Raw genomic sequence first — 12,857 nt, 5'->3', positions numbered from 1 at the left:
CCTTGCATGGAGGAGAACCCACATTTCGTCCTCAAGTCGCACATTAAGACAAACAAAAGCACTAGGCGTGGTGGCATAAATTCATAATCCTGCCATGGGAGAGGTGAAGATTCTGGGGTTCACTGGCCAGGGTGGGGGGCTGAGCAGAAGGTGTTTAGGAAGAAAAGACACTGATGACCTCTGGCCTCTACATACATGTATGCATGCACCTGCACACACACACACACACACACACACACACACACACACACACACACACAACAAAGGAATTCAAATGTCTTCCCCATCAAATGATTTTATTAGTTAATGAAACAGCTTGAAGACAATTCACTTTGTCCAACACTCTTCTAGAAAATAGTTCAAGTTGTAAACGCACTTCCAATACATAAAACAGAATTACTTGACCGTACACAAATTTCAGCTCAAAATACAACACTCTGTTTTCTTACCATTATAAAACCCAGTCCATACAAACTACGTAAAAAGAGAAAACACTTTCACTGATCCTGGGTACGAGGGAACAGCACAATGACCACATTTCCCCAGGACCCAGGTCTAGTGCTAGAGCTGAGGACCGGACCCCAGTCAGCCACAATACCCAAGTCCTGTAAACAAAATGCAGCCACTTACGGAAATCAACACACCCTTCTGCATCGGTGTTGCTTGTAAACCATAAAATAACTTTGTAAGAAACATTACAAGTTAAAAAAATGATTTCTGACTTTGCTATAGTAGACACCAGCAAAGGAATAGAAAATCGGTCACTCCACCCAACGGATACGTTTGGCCCACAAGGCAGGAGACAGGGACAGTGGGAGGAAATTCTCTGGACAGTTTTGTACTTTGTGACCTTCTGGTCCCTCAAATATTTTACACTATTTAGACAATGGTTTTCATTCTGTTTATGTGCGCCCGTTGCGAACGCCAGTTTTCCAGCAAGAGCACTGTGCAAAGGGCGCTCAGCTTTTCCACACTCAGCCTCACCTGAGCACAGCTGTCTTCTGTCTGGGAACAACACTGAATAGTGAGAGCTGCAGGGTTTAAGTGAAGAGCTGTTCCACGGGTACCATGCCATGGAATACAGATATGTTAATGAGACAGATTTGTTTTGACAGATTCTACTTATTTACCTACTTTTTTCCTCCAGACAGTGTTTGTGAGGTCCTGGCTGTCCTAGGACTAGCTCTGTAGACCAGGCTGGCCTTGAACTCACAGAGATCTGCCTGTCTCTGCCTCCTGGGTGCTAGGATCAAAGGTGTGCGCCACCACTGCCCACTGCCCAGCTTGGTACGGTATTTCTGAAGCCCGGTATTTATACGGTTTTTATGGAGTTGTCCTTATGGTAGAAGCATCACAGGGTAAGCCAGCAATGTGCTAGGAGCCAGCTCTTTGCAAGGATGATTACTATCAGCACAGTACACACAGTAGGAGTACTCTCGGGCCTCTCTACAGAAGCAGGGCCCTGGGAAGGGTGGTCCCCAGCCCAGGGATGGGCAATCTTTTTTTTTTTTTTTTCCTTTTTCTTTTTTTCGGAGCTGGGGACTGAACCCAGGGCCTTGCGTTTGCTAGGCAAGCGCTCTACCACTGAGCTAAATCCCCAGCCCCAGGGATGGGCAATCTTATTTAACTCAGTTTACATTCTCTTTTCAATGGGTTTGTTGGTTTCCTCTCCTAGCAGCAGACACTAGGGACAGGAGACCAGCAAATCACTGTGTTCATTGTGCACCGTGGGTGGATCTCATTCTGACTGCTGCAGAGTTCTGCCTGGGCTGCATCTGCAGCCTGGATACTGACGAATGGCAAGGGTGGGGCGATCTAGGCTGGGGGTCGGGGGTGAGGGGCTGGGCATGAACTGTGGACTCACTGTGAAGTGTGGTCGGCACTCCCACTGAAGCCACCATCTTTGTTTATGGCTGTCATAATTTACAAATGGGACACCACGGTCAAAGGAAGCGTTACCATGTGCCACTGCTGACATGGAAGTTTTCGGGAGGATGATCTAAATGGAAACTGGCTGTCAAGTGGGTTCCAGACGGAAGGACCCCACGGGCAGAAGTCACTGGCTGCTGAATTAAGAGACAGGCAGCTCGTGCTTTCTTTTCTTTTCTTTTTTTTGAAAGACAGGGTTTCCGTGTGGCCCTGTCTGTCCTGGAACTTGCTCTGTAGACCAGGCTAGCCTGGACTCAAGAGATCTGCCTGGCTCTGCCTTCGGAGTGCTGGGATTAAAGGTGTTTATTCACCACCATGCCTGACTTCTTTCTCCACGGAAGGCCACTTGGTGTAGCTCCTAACATACAGTTCTTCGTGCCCGTAGGATTTAGATGACCTCTAAGTGATGAAGCTGAACCCTAAGGTGCCATCTAGAAGAAGTTGTTACATGACAGAGTGAAGGCTTAGTTGTGTTTTTTTTAAGTTTGAGGATACTTTTGCCCTGGGTACCAGTTTCCAAATTATTATTTACCTGTTTTTATTTGTGTGTATGCACGCTTGAGGAGGTCAGAAGGAGGGTATCGGATCCCCTGGAGCTAGAGTTCTAGGCAGCTTGAGCTGAGCTGCCTCTCCAGCCCTACACTCGGTTACTGTTGTCTTTACACAGCCTGCAGTCAAGTTCTGTGAGTTATTCTAGGTATCCCCACAGTCCTCATGGCCCTGGTCATCAGCATCACATACAGTTTCTAGAGTTTCTCTTGAAGCAAAAACCCTTGCGATGAAAATATAAAAAAGTGGTCCCTTTCTCACTGCAAACAAGCTATTCCCACTTCTGACTCTACTCACAGTTTGGGGGTTCATGGTGTATTTGAAGTCAGAGCTAAACAAGGCAGGAGGAGACAGAAGCCTGGCTTGCTCACTGGAGCACGCCATGGGATGCAGGAAGGAATCCCACAGCGAGCTGAGGGGCCAGTGCGGAGAGGGAGGGTGTCAACCCGCCTGTGTGAGGCGTCTGACCCCACTCTAGCACATCTTGATGGACAATCTGGACCACACAGTGCTGAGACAGATGCTAGATGCTGAGGTAGTACATGTGGCCTGGTGCTGGCCCCTGACTCTGGGAGTCTATGGTGGCCTCAGGGGAGGTGGAAGGCTCCTCCTAGTCCCCAGTTGCTCCAGGCTGGAGATGGGTTTGGCTATGCTGGGTGCTGACCCAGAAGCTGCTGGGAGGCAGGTGTTTGTCTTGCTGCCAGGGCTGGCTTGGTGGGAGCTGCCAGCGCAGGGATGGTCAGGGGCTGAGAAGGCACGTTCTGGGTAGGCTGCTGCTCCCGTGCCTGGTCCAGGGAGCAGAGTTACAGCTCTCTCCTTCCTTTTTCCAGTTTTCTCTCTTTGTGTTTTTGAGACAAAGTTTCCCTGTGTGGCCCTGCCTGTCCTGGAGCTCACTTTGTAGATTAGGCTGGCCTCGAACTCAGAGATCTGCCTGTCTCTGCCTCCAGAGTACTGGGATTAAAGGCATGCGCCACCACCACTTGGCTTAATTTTCCTTTTACATTTACTTAGTAATAATGGTGTATGTGAGTGTGTGTGTGTAGGCCAGAGGACAACTTGTGGGAATCAGTTTTCTCTTTCTACCACATGGATTCTGGGAATTAAGCTCGGGTTACCAAGCTTTAACTGTTAAGCCATCTTGCCCTCCCCCCACCCTCCTTGATTCTTTGACACAGTTCAAGCAACTAGAAAGCCAGGTCAGGAGAAGGGTGGGGGCTTGAAAGCCAGTAGACTATAAGAGGATGCTCTGATGAATGGATCCAGATCCCTCCCTCCAGAGGGCTGTGGGAAGGACCTTGTTCTCAGTCTCCTCCCAGGATCAGGCAGGGGCCAGGAGAACAGCCTGAGGATGGGGAGGGGAGCTGTTCTCACCAGCCGGGCTGCTCTCTCATGAGCACCCAGTTCCTTCCCATTTCTAGGCAGGGATGAAGTGAACAGCTCACTTCCTACCCCAGTGCTGAGGGGCTCTGTGGCATGCTTTCCCCAGAAGGGATAGAATAGGAACAAAATGGGTTCCCTAGAAATGTTTCACAAGAGGTAACAAAGAACCATGCTGGCTCCCAGGGGAAGTTGGCTGAGCTTGCCAAGCACCTTCCTGGGCAGGCAGCCCAGCTCGGGACATGAGTGTCACTTCCCAGCTTAAGGCAGAATAGGCAGCAACAAGCTTAAAACAAAATGTGTGTCAGCCAAACATGATGCTCCTGGTGGGCATTATGGCTTAAAGAAATCTCTGGAAATAAAAGACTGTTAGGGAAAGTCGGACACGAGCACCTGGGGAAGGGACTGCTGTGATGGCTGGTGGCCAGGGGCCACAGTCAAGGGACCAAAGTGATGATAACAGTGGAGGGCAGAAGGCAAAGTCTAGACGGGACATAGGATTACCTCACAAGAGTCACGGAACGACTCCTCTTTACTAAATAAACAGTCCCCAGGGCCCCTAGCTTGCGAGAGCTCTGGATGTGGGCAGAGCAGCACATGGGCTGCCCTGAGCACAGCGGGTCCCCTGGTAGTGTTGGCAGACACAATCAGTCAGGACTGCGGAAGGCACCCTGTTACCCTAACATCACTCCACCTGATGGGAACAGAGGCAGAAGGCTTAAGACCTTGTCTCAAAAAACTCAAGAAAAAAAATGCACAACATAAATAAACAAGACAATGAAATTCTGTAGTTCTGCCTACTGGTCTGAAATGCTCCTTCATATGCTCACCGAAAGACCTTTATAAGGGCCTGCTCACCTGCTCAGAGACCAGATGGCTCCAGGGTGCTCAAGCCTCACAATGCATACCTGCCCAGAACCTCAGACTGGAAGCGTGCTTCACCACATGGACACAGAGGGTAGCAGTTTCCATACACAAGATCCAAACAGAAGCAGGAGGAGGAGGAGGAGGAAGAGGAGGAGGAGGAGGAGGAAGAGGAGGAGGAGGAAGAAGAGGAGGAGGAAGAGGAGGAGGACGAGGAAGAGGAGGCAGAGGAGGAGGAGGAAGAGGAGGAGGAAGAAGAGGAGGAGGAGGAGGAGGAGGAAAGAAAGAGCAGCAGCAGCTGTAGTAGCTTAAGTCTAAGGTCTCGATCAGCAATACAGAAAATACACGGTTTACTTGGTCAACGTATATGACAAATTTGATATTCTGGTGAAAAGGGAAGGTTCCACCTTGGTAAAGGACTTTAAAGATCCTTAGAGGACTTTGTCAGGCAAGCTCTTAAAAGAGGACATGACCACATTCTTTGTGTTTGCTTTTGATTTTTTGAGACAGGGTTTCTCTATGTAGTCCTAGTTGTCCTGGCGCTTGCTATGTAGACCAGGCTGGCCTCAAACCCACAGAGCTCCACCTGCCCGTCCCCGTCTCCCATCGCTGGGTCTAAAGGTGTGCGCCACCATGCTTGGCCTGACTGTAACCCTCGAACACCCTAAACACAAGTCTTGGGGGTATTTCTGATACTCTAACATCAGAGATGAGAGGTGGGATGTGTGGTGTGTGTCCAAAAGGAAAAAGATTTTCTAAGCACAACAGATGTCGGCTGCTTTCTAAGATGGTGGCGGACACTAGGGCGGGCAGTGACAGGAGCCTGGGATCCTCAGTTCCCAACCAGTGCCCTGCTGGCCCAGTGCCTCACATGCCCACTGTCTGCGTGGACAGCAGACATGACCAACAAGGCAACTGCACTACTGATGGGTAACAACACAGCCAGGCTCCGCAGTCCACCCTTTCTTTAGAGCACAGAGAGGCTAAAACCCACACAGAAGCTAAAACCCATACTGCCCGCCCTCCCTCCAAAGACAAACTGAACTGAGCCTTGAGACCAGAAGACAGGGACACAAGTCTGCAACCCTGGGTTCCCCAATCCAGAGCCCATGCACCTGACCTTTGGATCTGTTCAAGTCCCAGGTAATTTCCTAGGAACAACTGAAACCATGGGTCTGGGGCCAACGCAGGAAGGGAGGACTTGTTCTCTTGGGTGCTGCTCACCGAAATCATGGGCTCAGCAGGGTTCAAATGCTGCCATACATTGCCACCTGAGGAGAAGCTCTGCCATGTTCAAGTCTCTGGGCCAACTGTGAAAGGCATCAGCATACAAATTTAATGTCTAGTACAATTTGTTCTCTAGTTAGTCTAAGCATGCAGGCCTCCAAGGGGAGCTCAGGCCTGTGGGGGGATCGTAGGGCTCTGAGTGGAGCACGGGGCTCTGAAGGGAAGGCTGGGTCTCTTAAGGAGAGGCTTGGATCTGAGGGTGAGTGCTCTGAGGGGAGCACAAGGCTGAGGAGAGGGTCAGGCTCTGCAAAGAGCACAGGGTTCTTTTGACTACTATTGACTACCCAAGTCTTCCATTTAAGTAGGCCAGCTCCAACTATGACGTGAGAAATGGCTGTTACTCTGAGAGCTAACTCCTGGGAGAGGGTATCCAATGGCAGAGCTCCCTTAGCAACTTCAACCTGACTTGGGGACCAGGGGAAACCAGAGGTGGGGGCACTGGGGACGTTACTGATGGTGTGGAGAACAGATACACAGGGGGAAGAGAAGGACAGTCCCCTGTCATGTATGACAAATCACTCCAGTCATGATTTTAAGCAGAATGTGATTCGAGGTAGTTGGGTCAACCTCGGTCTTGAACCTGGAACACATTTGCTTCATTCTGACATCTGGTCTATCAGAACTGAAGGGGAGAGAATGTAGTAAGGAGCCAGTAAAAAGGAAAACTCCTAAGAAACAACAGTACCTTTGAGAAGCATAACAGCAGCCTCAGGCGTCTCAGTCGCAAACTGTGTCAAATCAGACAGGCCCTCTCTTCTCTGATCCTAACGAGGACGGAGACTAAGCCCTCTGTTCTGCACAGCAGGGCTGTGTGCATATGTACTTCACTGCTACAGGAAAACACAGCCTTTTAAGTGACTCTTTCAAGTAATCACCTTGCAGTAGCCCCAGAAGAATTACTGCTCCTCCAGGTTTAAAGTGCCTAGTAAAAAGGGGGCAGGGGTGGGGTGGGGGGAGGGAAAACATGTCTAGGGGATCCGACCTCAGGCTGCTCACTGCCTGCTTCCAGGCTTGTGTTATAGGGCAGAACACTGATTTCTTTTTTTTTTTTTTTTTTTTTTTTTGACAGGGAACCAAGTACAACGCTACATCATGAGGTAACTGACCACAGATACTAAGAGCGGGAACGAATGTAAGCATTACCCCTCCGATTAACCAGGAAATACCATAAAGCAGGCAATGGAGACTTCTCTGGTGCTGCCAGGAGACGTCCAGCACCAGTGTCTCCGTATCTGATGAGGAAGAGCCATGGGACAGGGCCTCCAAATCTACCGTCAGTGCTACAATGCTTAAAGTAAAGGAAAGAACAGAATTCACCAGGCAGAAGGCAGAGCTACTCACGGCTGCAAAAACTGTAGTTGAGCCTACGGTTCAGCTCCGCCTGACTTTACTGCAGCAGGAGTGAGACAGCTTCCTGGGCGGAGCCTCCTGTCCACTCTGGGCCAATGGGCTTGCGCTGGTGCCTACCCCGTAAGTGTATGCATTATAGCTCATGGAGCTGCATGGAGGTCTTGGGGACTATTCAACAGGCAGAAAGACCCCTTGGTGTGCCAAGGCAGTTTTCCTCCCTCTCTGACCACATGGGGCAAATTCAGTGAAGTGTTAGCTTTAGTCTTTATGAGCAAACCCTGCCTGGCTTCTAGAAGACAGTAGAGCCTGAGACTTCCGACTAACTGCCGTGAGAAGCAAAGGCCGTCCAGTTTCTTCAGCTGCCAGGGCTTGGCCTGGAAGCTGAAACCATACAAGTGATGCATCCTTTTTAGAAATAAAAACACCTGCGTGCCAAGAAAAAAAATCAAGTCTGTTGAATCGGCCAGACTACCCCTGGGAAGCCCAAAGGCCTGGCTTCTGCATTTGGCTCACATCTGAGTGTTCCTTGTAGGAAGAGGAAAGAGCATCCGCACCTTCCTCAAACGTGAGAGGATCAAAGCAGAAAGTTCTGGAAAAGATTCTGAGCTCATTCGATGCAGCAGTCAACCTAACATTAGCATGATGGTCATTATGAGGGTGCACGCACGGGTCTTCACTGTCCTACAGAAGCACCTGGAGCCACAGGTATGTGCTGGGTACACCAGGCACTTGGCATTTTTGATTCTGTCCTCATTGCCTGCTCCATGGGCCAGCCCACCAACACACACAACGTGTCATTTAGAACCCAGCAGGACTGGTGAGGACATTCTCTGCCTAATGCAAAGTATCGAGATGAAGGCTGAGGTACCACGACTCAGTACCTGCTTGCAAACCCCGATCAACTCCCACAGACAGAGTCCTCACTCAAGCTCCAGTGACTTCATAAGCCAGACAGGGAGGGCTGAGTCCCACCTGCTTCCGGTAAGGTTCCCAGAAACACGAGCGGGCGCCATTCTTGGGAGCTGCTCAGTATTTGCTGCGTGCTCCGGGACAGGCACTGTCATGCCTCACCAATCACTGGCTTCCTCAGTGCTCTCAGCTAAAGGGGAGTCACGTGTAACAAAGACGCCTTGATTCTCCCTTCAGCAGGCATTTCCCAGGCAGTTCTGGGCCTCTAGGTTCATACAGTGAAAGCCACCTCACTCCTTCCCGGAGCATCCAACTGGCCACAGGAGGGCTGTGCAATCGGGAAAGCTGGAGGGCTTCTGGGACCCCGGGTGTAGTGTCCTGGGCTAAGCAGAGCCCTCAAGAGGTGCTAGCTGCTTCCCCAGACACCTGACAGGTGGCCCTTCAGACCCTGAGGCACCACAGCAAGAACAGCTCTACTTCCACCTCCATAGAAAGAATGTGTTAGGGGTGGCCTCTGCCCACTTATAAAGAATATAATGACACCTTTGAGCCCAGAGCCATCACAGTAGCCTCGCCAGCAATGCTCAGAGCGACGGAACAAAACATCTGCTGCAGCATAAACAGGGGTCAGGGGTCAGACACAACCCCAGGTCTTCTACTTGCTGGATCCTGTGAAGAGTCCAGCCGGAGCCGTAACTCCTCTGAGCAGTCATGCTCAGCCCTAGACCAGCCCTTTCCAGAACCAACGGCTAGCTGGTAAATACATTTTAAAAATCCTCCTAAGGAAGAGAGATGCAGCCTCGCAAAACTGACATGTACACGCCGCGTGTGTTTGACACGGCTGCGCGACTGAAGGCCGGCAGAGTCAAGGGCTTATCTGAAGCACCAGGAGACAGTAGTGCATGTAGCTTGTGACTACGATTCAAAGGTAAACATACACAGACGGACTTTCAAGTCACACGGCACAGCATGCATACACACATTCACTCTCCCGTCATACTTTCTCTCCTCATACAACACAAGCACTCCGAGATAAGAAAAAAAAAACCAAACCAAAAAACCAAACCACTTCATTTCAAATTAAGCACTTAAATCTTTGAAAAAAAAATCTGTGTTTTGATATGTTAGAAAAACAAAAAAGCAAACAAGCAAGCAACAGGCCTACTTCACACCCCAGCTCAGGAGAGTACCTTGCTTTGCCTACTGTGGTCTAAGAGACGGCCTTCCAGTAAATAAACTGCACTTCCCCCAAAGACGTTTGTGTCTCAGAATTTCAGATCTAGCCTCAGTTGCCAAATGCAAGAGCATACATCAGTCAAAGTGCCTTAGAGAGGAGGGAAGGACCACCCCGATGCTGAGACACAAGTTGGGTAGTAACGCAAGCCTGCACGGAAGGAGCTACAAGCTACTTCACAACGCTGAGAGAAGAGCTATGAAGAGGTGTGACTGCCTTTGAAACATCGAAATCAAATTAAATATAGCCCTACTCTTCAACAAGATCATCTTATACACGCACACACACACACGCACACACACGCACACACACACACACACAAAATAATAGAATAATAGTTTGGCACTTAGCAGCTTTTGTTGATATTGCATCCCATATTAAGTTGCAAATTTACTTTATAAAACATTAATTTCTGCAGCTACCGTGTCAATTAACTGAACTAAAAACCTGTTTTGTTTTTTGTTTGTTTGTGGTTTTTTTGTTTGTTTGTTTTTTTTAAAGTGAACTGACCAAGTCACTAGGCACTGGCGACACTGCTGTCATCTGCCACGCTAGACAAGGAACTGTCTCCTTGGAGAGGCCTGAAGCAGACTGAGGAGAATTTTAAATTTCAGAAGTTAAAAACAAACAAACAAACAAACAAACAAACAAACAAACAAACAAACATCAACCAAAACAGAGCAGTTACCACAGCTGTCTGGATGTCAGTCGCTCTCTGTCTGTCTGGCCATGACTCTGTCCTGAGCAGAGGTTTCACCAAAGTCAACTTGCCCTTTTTGGCAATTTCTCTCCATCTCGGCAACAGCAGAGAGCGAGCGCTTCTCTGCGGCAGCTTCTTTGATGGAAACATGCCATCCTAGTCCGAGGCTGGCTTTGACTGACACCCAATTCCCTGGATAGCATAAATGTGTGGCACGTCTGGCCTACAGCAAAGGAAAAAACCTTAGACTTTCTCTTGCCAAGTTGCTTCTGGCCATAGCAGTTAGGAAGCGGGGGTCCCAGCCCCTTTTCCACCACCCTCTCCCCTCCCACCACCCTTAGCTCTCCTTAGCAATCTCTTAGTGCTGATGGCTCCCAGCAGGTGTCCGAGAATCCTGCAGAGGACCACCCTTTTAGGAAAATAGGATTGATGTCTTCTATGCACTTTAATTGCATATAAACAGCTCAGGTAGGAAGTTTCTGAAAGAAATTCCTGTTCTCTAATTTAACCAAAGGATGCACTTAGACACTTAGCGATCACTAAGACACAATGTTGCCTCTTACAGTCGTAGGTGAAAGCAATTGAAGAAAACAGTTAGAAATGAGGAACTCTCTATCAGGTTGACTGGAAACTTGATATTGCACACTATGAAATAACCGAGTCCCTCATTTCACACCAAGGTGCCATAATCTCAATGGAAAACAAAATATCTTACTAGATAAATTCCACTAACTAAAGAATTGTTTTTACTAATGGGAAGTGAGCCGGAGGGTGATGAGGAAGGGGAGGGGAAGGGTACTAATGGGAACAGAATAAAACTAAGTTGAGGTAGTTTATTCTACCAGCCAAACATTACTGGGAACACAAGTCATCTAAACTCCTAGCTCTGGGAGGGCCTGTCACAAAGACAACTCTGTGCACACCCGCACTCAAAGGCAAGGCTCTGAGCAGCAGTGACCAGGTCTGAGTGTGCTTTCGGACAGGTGGGATGAAGACCTTTTGATCCCTATACACGTTATCTCGACAGCTTTGCTTGGTAATGCTTCATTGATTTTAGTCACAGCAGAACGCACATTTGCCTGACTCTGTCTAAAGTCCCCTCTGCACTGACAGCCCGGGGCGTAGAAATGGTTTTGCTTTTCCAGGTGGAAAGGAAGAACAGTATGACTGAACTCCCTCCGCTCTCACAGCACCACCCAGAACTCTCTCGGCCTGGCCCAGGATCTTTTACAGTGAGCAGCTCCTTTAAGCTCACACGGAGCCTTCCAACTTGAGCTCCTTGGGTGACTGGATCTTGACTAAGGTAGACTGTTGCCAGATAGTTTAGTCTCAGTTTCAATTCATCAGAATATAGTTTTTAAGAGGCTGAAGACAGAGCACTAGTAATGAGTGGAAAGTAACTGCACAAACCTCAATTTCTGGGTGGAGCTAGGCATCCTCCCCTCCACACGCAATGCAAGAACCACCTTATATGCCTCGTATGTTGGCTTGCATATTCAGATTCCGCTGTTTTGTTTACCACAGCCACACACACTGGAACTCGGCAGTCAGTCAGGTAAGAGTTCCCTCTGGGAAAATGCACCTCAGGGTTTTAACTTTCATATTTCACACGACACCAACCCCACACCCTCCTCTTAGGACATTCGCTTGCCTTGGTTACGGACGCATCAGGCTGGAGGAACTGATTCCTCCCAGGTAGTTTTTCAACAGTACACGGTCTCCAGACAAGGGCAGAAGCCTGAGCATTAAAAAACCACCAAAGAGTAACCATACTGAAGCCCAGCACACAGCAAGATGGGGCTGCTTCTCTGCGCTTGCTGCCGTCCAGCCACGTGATGCGCTTGGGGCAGGATCTCACTTTTGGCTCCTCTTCCTCCTCAAGGGGAATGGACCCGGATGCGGAACAAGCCTTGCTGCAGCTGCAGGCGGAAGAGCTTGCAGTTGGCTATGCGCAGGGCTGCACAGCCTGTGCGACGGAGGTCAGATGGCAGGAGTGGCTTCGTGTGGTGCCAGGTGCCTGTGCTTCTCTTAAACTCCCGCACGTAGTCATAGTTGGTACCTAAATCACAGAGGGAGCAGAGCTGAGCGACGCCCCTGAGCCACAGGAAGCAGCCCCCAGTAAAGCTTCGCAGCTCTCTTACCTGTGTCAAGGTCTCCGATAACATAAATACTGGCTCCTATGGGGACTGCTCCATAGACAAAGGAGGAACTGGCTGGAATGCACAGGTTCTGATCGTTAAGGTAGATCCACCTGGAAGCAAGGCCGACAGACAACTCAGGAAATCAGATGTAAAGCTGACACCGTTAGGAAGACAAAACGGACAAGGCAGCTCGGCAAGCCATCAGCACACCGCACCCTGCCTCTCTTGACCCCGACTCTGCTCACAGGAACCTTGACTGTAGTTACTGACAAGACAGACAGCAGAGGCTCAGTCAGTGCCTCTCACAGACCGGGGCTGTCTCCGCTGCACACCACAGCTCCTGGCACTCAGTCACGCTCGGCTTCCGTCACTCACACTCTGCAGCTTGCTTGCTTGGTTGATTATTTGACTTTTTTTTTTTCCTTTTTTTCGGAGCTGGGGACCGAACTCAGGGCCTTGCACTTGCTAGGCAAGCGCTCTACCATTGAGCTAAATCCCCAACCCCGATTATTTGACT

At 49.5% G+C, this 12,857-nt stretch overlaps 1 protein-coding gene across 3 annotated transcripts in view; it reads right to left on the bottom strand.

The window, feature by feature from the left end:
- Positions 1-279: 279 nt before the first annotated feature.
- Gan (gigaxonin) overlaps positions 280-12,857 on the bottom strand; it is a 57,280-nt gene continuing 44,702 nt past the window's right edge. For all 3 annotated transcript variants that reach the window (NM_001414939.1, XM_039097774.2, XM_039097773.2), the window contains 2 exons: positions 12,341-12,450; positions 280-12,258 (listed from right to left, as the gene is read on the bottom strand). In NM_001414939.1, coding sequence (NP_001401868.1) covers positions 12,077-12,258; positions 12,341-12,450 — 292 coding nt within the window. In that variant the 3' untranslated portion in view covers positions 280-12,076. The remainder of the gene's footprint in view (positions 12,259-12,340; positions 12,451-12,857) is intronic.

The sequence above is a fragment of the Rattus norvegicus genome, chromosome 19 (genome assembly GCF_036323735.1).
Source record: "Rattus norvegicus strain BN/NHsdMcwi chromosome 19, GRCr8, whole genome shotgun sequence".
In the NCBI taxonomy this organism is placed as follows: domain Eukaryota; kingdom Metazoa; phylum Chordata; class Mammalia; order Rodentia; family Muridae; genus Rattus; species Rattus norvegicus.
Note: the sequence above shows the minus strand (reverse complement) of the source record. Positions and strands in the feature narration are given on the sequence as shown.